This window comes from Nicotiana tabacum, chromosome 7, assembly GCF_000715075.1.
Source record: "Nicotiana tabacum cultivar K326 chromosome 7, ASM71507v2, whole genome shotgun sequence".
Classification (NCBI taxonomy): Eukaryota; Viridiplantae; Streptophyta; class Magnoliopsida; order Solanales; family Solanaceae; genus Nicotiana; species Nicotiana tabacum.
In genome coordinates this window covers 127213351-127221028 of record NC_134086.1, presented here as the reverse complement: position 1 = coordinate 127221028, position 7678 = coordinate 127213351, and the positions used below count along the sequence as shown (strand labels likewise).

Below are 7678 nucleotides of genomic sequence, written 5' to 3'. Positions count from 1 at the left end.
TATTAATTACATGACTAAACGCTAAAGAAAAAATAAAAATAGGTTATGCATTTTTATCTAAATTATTGCAAAACAAAAAATAGATACTCAATACATTGTCGTTTGTAGTATTGAATTGAATGTCTTTTGTTAGCATTAATATTGATTTGATTTTAGTTTGTGCTTTTGTTAGCATTATTTAAGTTATTAATATTAATGGCTATAAAACTTGTTGGAACATTCAAAAGTTCTAAGTCCAACCTTGAAATAATACCTTAAAAGATAAAATTATGAAAAAGTTTAAGAATATATTTATAAATTACATCACAACAAGTATATTTATATATTTAAATATATCTAAACTTTCTATATATGTAATGTCGGGTTGGTTTGGTTTCGATTTGACTTTCTTTAGTTAAAATCAAACCAAACCAATTATGATCGGGTTTTTTTTTTCCAACACCAAACCATAGTCGAATTTTTTTCTCAGTTTGACTCGGATTATCGAATTGTTGTGGTTTATCGATTTACTTTGTACACCCCTACTTTCCATACATAGACCACAAATCTCATACTCTTATCATTTAACCATGATTCAACACTTACGCTAACCCATGGATAAATATACCAATGCTGTGAGATGTTAAATTTAAGATGTCGAAGGTATGATGTATTTGAACAAATAATGGTAATATGAGAAATCAAAAAATTTAAGTACGATATATTTACAATTACCTCTAGTTTTGCAGAGACTTGGGTTAATGAATACTTATAAGAAAGCACTATCTTTTAGTAGTAATTAGCCATCTATAGATACCATTTGCTATATTACGAATTATAGATATCTTTTTTGTGGTTATAAGATGTATTTAAGCTATTGTATTCATGAATACAGTAGTAAAAATAGGCGTGAATCAGGAAAGTCCAGCTAATCAGTTGTTATATTCGAGTGTATTTGGCTGTATTCATGGAGTGAAACGTGGGATTACAGCTGGACAAATTATTTTATTCGACTGTATTCACGGCGTGAAATAGGGGATTACACTGTTTTTAAAACGGAAACTGAATCAATTAACATAATAGACTCCTAATATAACTCAATAAACTCAATTATAACACACAAATTTTGTATTTTCAATTATAAAAAAGATTCTCAACCGAAAAATACACCAAAAAACAAAGCAATCTTCAGAGAAATTATATAATACACCTGAATACATAAATGATATTAATTTAAAAAAAAATATATGAATACATTCATGACATATAGCTAGACAGTGAATACAATGAAATACATAGAATACAACGGTACATTGAAATACAATGAAAAAAAGACAGTGAATACAATGAAATACATGGAATACAACGAAATACATTGAATTACAATGAAAGAAAAAAAGACAATGAATACAATGAAATACATGAAAATACAGCGTGATACATTGAAAATACATTGAAATATATTAACAGAAAAACAAGTTGCTCAGCTCCAAAATCCGTCGTCTTTGTTCAACAACAAACCCTAATTTCCGACGAATCCTCCGTCGAGCAAAAATCCTGAATCTCATTATTCCCACGCATCCTGTACATTGCTTTTGACACATCAATACCATCGTAGCTTTTGTACCACTCCTCGCAACTCCCAGGTACGAAGCCATGATCAACTCCCTCTTGCTTACAGAGTGTATTTCGATTATATAGGCATAGAAGTGAACAAAACTAACTGAGTTTTGCCTGGGAAAAGGGGATAGTGTGGGAGTAAAGCGAATGAAAAAGAATTGTTAGGTGTTGACAGTTTCCGGAGAGTATTACAACGTCGTAGGAGATGGTGATTCAATCGTGGTTTCGTGGGAGAAGAGAGTAAAATGTATGCAAAAAGAGAGATAACGTGGTTTGTGAAATTTACCATGATTATGTGAGAGAAAATCTGAGAAAGGAGAGAGAAAAATATTAATTAGCGTATATGGTGCCTTAAGTGTAGGATATAACTATAATTAGATATTTTGTTATAAAGGGTAAAAGGTAACTATATAATATAATTTTTTAAAATGATATTTATTTAAAATAAATAGGGTACTAAGCTTTTCTATAGGGCGTAAAATTTCCTACTTATAACATATGATCATATATGAAACTCATCAAACTGCACATGGACAAAAATGTAGGTAAAGAGACATTTGTACATTGTCAAATTAAAGCATAAAGTTAATATTGAAGTTAGTTCAGTAATTTTATAAATTTACTTAACAAAATTATCGTGTCGAACACACACACACACACAAAAAAAACAATGATAGAATATTCTGGAGAAAAGGACAAAATTCGGGAGAATAGATGCACAGACCCTCGTTAGTATTTTTTTTCTTTCTTTTTCACACAGGACCTCCTCCCTTAACTGTTGAAGGAAAGGATTACAGCAACAAAAAGTGTATTCACAGTATGACAGTATTTAGATTGACATTCGACTTCAAAGTATTTGACTGCATTTAAACTACCATTCGACTCAAAATGCTAAGACCTTAAGTCCCTGTTTTCAATGCCAGTTATGATAACTGGATCGACTAAAGTCGTATATAATCTACTGTGGTTCGATACTGTACACTACTATGAACAACTCCAGCTGAAGCGATAGATTATGCCAGCAGAAGTATGACAGAAGAATCATAAGATGGTATGCAAAACATCCACCACATGATTCTCTACAAAAAATAGGCCAAGTACCTATCAGTATAACTGTATAAGGTCCGGAGGAGCTCAGCACAATCAACAAGCACTCAGAGGTTGAATCTTTTCACGTATTGCTCTGTAGCACTGGAGACTGCAGAGAGGAAGTTTTGATTTGGAGTCTCTGTATTTATACGTATTCATACAAGATGGACCAGCACATTTCTCGCGAGGTGGAGGATAGCTGAAAAGCCAGATAAAACCCCAAATAAAAGGTAACATAATTTAGTGATCAGTAGTTACACAAGGGGGAAAACTTGAATATTGGAAAAAGGTCCGCAAGCTAACAACTCTAAGCATCCAAACTTCAAAAATAAGCATTTCGTTCTAAAGAATATATCACCTGAAAGCCTTAGGCTCAAATATGCTCGGGAGTCCCATCTCATTAGGAAACGTCACAACATTACCAGAAGGACCCATGACCCATCTGATAGTACTTGATGACAGTGCAGTAGCAGTTGCATTCCTCTCCTGAATGAATAAACATATGTGCAAAAGAAAATTTGTGATATATAATAAAGAGTGGAGTGCAGAAGAAAACTTAACATTGTAGCTTTTGACTCCTTATCAAGAAATTACTCTCTTTAAATATTAACAGCTTCTTCCCTAATTCTAGAAGTGCATGGAATGACCACAATTGATCCAGATGTGCTCATTGAAGGATGTCATAGACACTATAAAAGACAATGGAAGACTATTTTAAGCAGCAAGGAGCAGGAGTGGCAGAAGGGAAGAAGAAGATACTTCTTGCCATTACTATGGACGGCGACCAGAGAAAGGAATGAACTAAAAGGAACCATTCCCATGGATGGTCAAGAGGGAGAGGAGAAGAAAGGAAAAAGGCAAGAAAGAAGAAAAAATGAAACCACCATGAACATGTTAATTGCTAAAATTTTGACCCTTAGTAAATCCTACGGAAGAAGGGGGGCCTTGAAATAATGGTAAAATTGTCTCCGTATGACCTATAAGTCACGGGTTCAAGCCGTGGAAGAAGCCACTAATGCTTGCATTAGGGTAGGATGTCTACATCACATCCCTTGAGTGCGCCCCCTTCCCCGGACTCTACATGAACGCGGAATACTTTGTGCACTGGGCTTCCCTTTCAATAAATCCTATGGAAATTGCCAAAAGCAATAAAGTAGAAGGGGCTACAATAAACTTTGAAATTCAAGATGCTCGACTTGTGCTGCATCTCACCTGTGCTAACTCCTCTTGTCGCTTCTTAAGTTTATCTTCTCGCTTTTTCCTATTAGAATCTTGACCAAGGATTTTCCTTATTGCTTCAGCCTGTAAAAATCAATACAAGTAAAGAACTTACATAGCTGTACGGAAGCTATATCAACATAAGCACATAAACTAGAGCAAGAGGTATAAACCTCCGACTCTCGAGCAGCCTTTTCAGCTTGCGTTCTCCGTCTTTGTGCAGCCTCGGCTTTCTTCAACTGCTGTTCCACTTCAGATAGCTTCTCCTTTTGTTCTGCAACCAGATCAAAATGAATTTACCAGCTGATCCTGAGCTGAAGTATGTTATCCACAGAAGACAGGGAAACATACTTTTAGGTGGTGGAGGTGGAAGCCCATGGGGGAATCCAATTGCACTCAAGCCTGCGCTGGAAGAAATATCTTTTCCAGTTTGAATTGCCTGTTGGCGAGTAGTGACCGCCAATTTTGTCCCACCATCCACTGAGAAATCAATGAATTCCTTTCGTTGTTGCTTCTTCTTGGGTTCTAACCCAGTATCAGAAAGCACCGCTCCTTCTTCAGAGTCAGTATCCTGAGATTCCCTAGCTGATTTGGATTTCTTCATCCCTTTACGTGCTTTGAGCGAGTTGTAATCACTAATACCTGCACCATAACCATTACTAGTTTGACTTGACACCTTTGATATCTTCCGTTGCTTTTTACTTCCAGGTTCATCAACATCCTCATAGCCAGCACTATAAATAGCAGAGTACTTGGAAGACTTGAGCTTCTCCAGGTAACGGATCTCATCATCATCTTCTTCATCATCTGATAAATGTCTATAAAGCACAGGTTTGCTTTTATGAGCTGCTTTATATTTTCCAAATTGTTTCAAAGGGACAATCTGCCCAGGTAACTGATCCTGCAAGGAATCCACATTCCTGATGCTAAAACCAGTTTTAGCAAAATCCTTCCAGGGGATACCTCGTAAGCCAATTGCCTTGCCAGTATAAGAGGGATGATGTCCACCAGTATTCTCCTACAAAATATGAAAAGCAGACCTCAAATTAGCCTCTGCCAACACTAAATCACCAGTAAGCCAAGAAATCTAATAAATGTCTTCTTTTCGGTCTTGGGGGGGGGGGAGGGTATGGATGGTCACATTCTTATGGACTTAGCTGGTGGCTTTAAGTTTAAACTTTTATCAAGGGAAAGAGACTGCAAGCTGATGTCCCCACAGGCCACAAACTTGGATTTTGCAGCCATGAAAAAGAGAAAACCACTTAAAGAAGCTCAAGAGTTGCTGAGAGGACAGACTAAGAAGCTCTAGAGAACTTTAAACATGACAAGCTCATTCAAGACATGTTAGGGAAAGTTTGTAACTAAATGGTAACGTAAGTTAGGGCAAAGGGCGAGAAACAGCTTTTGCTACAAGGCTTTCATTGTTTCTTTACAATAGTGTCTTCCGCATCGGGTACGTTTTCTGTAAGGCTTCTCTGTAAGACGGTCATATTCAAGATCCTGGTATGCATTAAGTTATGTTTAACATGTGGAATTTGAACCCATGCCCTTTAGGACCAGAACCTTAATCTGGCACCTTAGACCAAGATCATTTAGGTTACAATCTTCTATGCAACATCTGGTAAATACCAATTGTAAGCAACACCATTTCTTTAGTGTTAGACCAAGGTGCATCCCCAGTCAGTATGATGTGTTTCCTAAAGTTTCATATAGCATGAAATGTGTGCAATGGAGTGATAACAACAGGTCAATGAATAATGACCTTTGGTTGCCATGGTTGGGGGGCATCTGAAGAGGAGGAAGACTTTGTTGAAGAGGATCCAGCAACAGAAGTGTGTATTGTTCTTGTAACACCGCCAACCTTGAGTTTCACTGTCTTGACTTTATTGTCATTCCCAGCTCCATCCGATACTATTCCATGCAGTCCAGAATGGTTATTGCAAATCACAGTTCCGCTTATTTGGGGATCTTCTATATGAGATGCTGTGACGTATCCTTCACTAAATCTGTTCATATCTATCTGATCATCCTTTTGTTCAGTATCACTGTAACAGAAGTCTCCAGAGTTTCCATCTTCCACACCTTGATTCATGCCAGTCTCAGTGCCACTGAGGTTACTATATGATGTTCCTGAAATATTACCATAATCAACAATGTCATGACTGGATGCTCTGCTCACACTATCAGATTGCGGCGTTGATGAAATTGATGAATTGTCAGGACAATCCAGAAGCATCTGGGACTCATTTTGCGGCCGGCGATACAGATTAGTCCTCTGTTTCCTAAATGCTTTGCCCAACCCAAAACCTCTGAAATTATCCATAGTAGTAACAGAGAAGGTGTACCCAAAAGCTACTGCAGTTGCTACAGGCAAAAGACACAGATAAATACTTAATAAGATCAATGCATTGTGAGATAGCAAGGACTTAAACCAAAATCATATCAACTGGTATCACCGTATACATACATATTTAGAAAATTCCTTTCACTTAACAACAACAAAATCCTCCAAAAAAAAAAAAAAAGACCTAATAGATGGCAGCAATGATAGAATGAACTATTTGGAGTCATCACCGACGATTACAGATTAACATAAAGCAAATATCTGAATCTCTCTGTCTAAAAAAAGAATCTGAATATCAACCAAAATGATATCAAGAAGATGCTCGCAAAGTTACACCAAATTCTAAGATCAATAGATAATTTTGTCAGCCAGAGGACAGAACAGACTGTGGAAAGATGTTGCTAAAATTAACAAAAATGCGTTTGAGAAAGTGAAACACTTCAATTGACTCAGGAATCAAGTATATTTTATACTTACAAATCTTTGTGAAACACTTCAATTGACTACGAAATCAAGTGTATTATACTTTCAAGTTACAAGTCTAAAAAGAGCTCTTTTCCACTTAAAAAAAACAAGAATCGCGCTAAAACTAAGTTATATTAAAAAGGGAACTCAGAAGTAATGACTTAAGTAGTTACAACAGAAGAAATCTGTACAAGAGACTTGATTTACTAGCAATTCACAGTTTCAAGAAGCTACGAATACAACATTCTCAAACCACAAAATGTACTAAAGATTTAAAAAGAACCCCAACGCGACAACACTTTAACCGACCTAAATTTTCATTGTCCCTTGAAAACCCATCAAACAACTAAGTAAAGCAAAGAAAATATTGAAACCTTACCATCTGGGGTTCCACTCACTAAAACAAATGCAGCAAATTAACATTAAAAACAGACGCTTCACCTTAGGTGTAATGTACAGGCCCCTCGAGATAAAACCCTCGAGAAGACTAATAAGCTCGTAAGTGAAGAGAAGAAAGAGAGGTGTGGAGAGGGCTACTATTTAAGGATGGTGTTACTGTAAAGTTGAGAACCACGTGGTGACTTCCCAGTCGTCTTCTTGCTCCCCGGGTTCTATACTCTGAAAAACACAGCCTCGCAAAAAAAATAAAAAAATAATAATAATATAATAATAAAAAAATTATAATAGCTGTTATTCACGCGTAATTTAACTTTAAAATTATTTTAACTTATGTCATTAATAAAATAGTTAACTGATTGAGATATGTGAGAAATAAGACAACACGGGAGTTGTGAATTTGAATTCTTTTTACCATTTTTTCCCTGTAAATAGTGCAATAATATGCTCCAAATTTGGGAGTTTTAGTAGTTTAATTAGTTGGCTACTTAGAATTTTTACTTTGCCGGTGAAAGTTGGATTCTGTCCTTGGGGAAGGGCAGGGATAGGGGTGGGACGGGAGGCAAG

The 7678-nt window shown here is 36.2% G+C and overlaps 1 protein-coding gene across 5 annotated transcripts; it reads right to left on the bottom strand.

Annotated features, from left to right (window-relative positions):
* Window positions 1-1223: 1223 nt before the first annotated feature.
* On the bottom strand, window positions 1224-7330 carry LOC107771854 (uncharacterized). Of its 5 annotated transcripts, XM_016591312.2 has the most exons (8): window positions 7095-7330; window positions 5669-6270; window positions 4258-4924; window positions 4080-4180; window positions 3901-3990; window positions 3047-3174; window positions 2701-2887; window positions 1224-1906 (listed from the first exon to the last, which is right to left on the bottom strand). In XM_016591312.2, exons 2-7 carry the CDS (start codon window positions 6227-6229, stop codon window positions 2743-2745), a joined length of 1692 nt encoding a protein of 563 aa, XP_016446798.2. In that variant the 5' UTR covers window positions 6230-6270; window positions 7095-7330; the 3' UTR covers window positions 1224-1906; window positions 2701-2742. The 5 variants fall into 5 exon arrangements, with proteins under 5 accessions (XP_016446798.2, XP_016446796.2, XP_016446799.2 ...); XM_016591310.2 differs by lacking the exon at window positions 1224-1906 and having other exon boundaries at window positions 2301-2887; XM_016591313.2 differs by lacking the exon at window positions 1224-1906 and having other exon boundaries at window positions 2301-2887; window positions 7157-7297.
* Between the last annotated feature and the right edge of the window lie 348 nt (window positions 7331-7678).

Bases quoted from the DNA above. Each gene is read 5' to 3' on its own strand.
- LOC107771854 (XM_016591312.2), bottom strand. From the start codon at position 6,229: ATGGATAATTTCAGAGGTTTTGGGTTGGGCAAAGCATTTAGGAAACAG. The intron at 3,175-3,900 runs GTGAGATGCAGC...TTATTCATTCAG, and splicing joins GACAAGAGGAGTTAGCACAG to GAGAGGAATGCAACTGCTAC. The intron at 2,888-3,046 runs GTGATATATTCT...CTGGCTTTTCAG, and splicing joins TTTGAGCCTAAGGCTTTCAG to CTATCCTCCACCTCGCGAGA.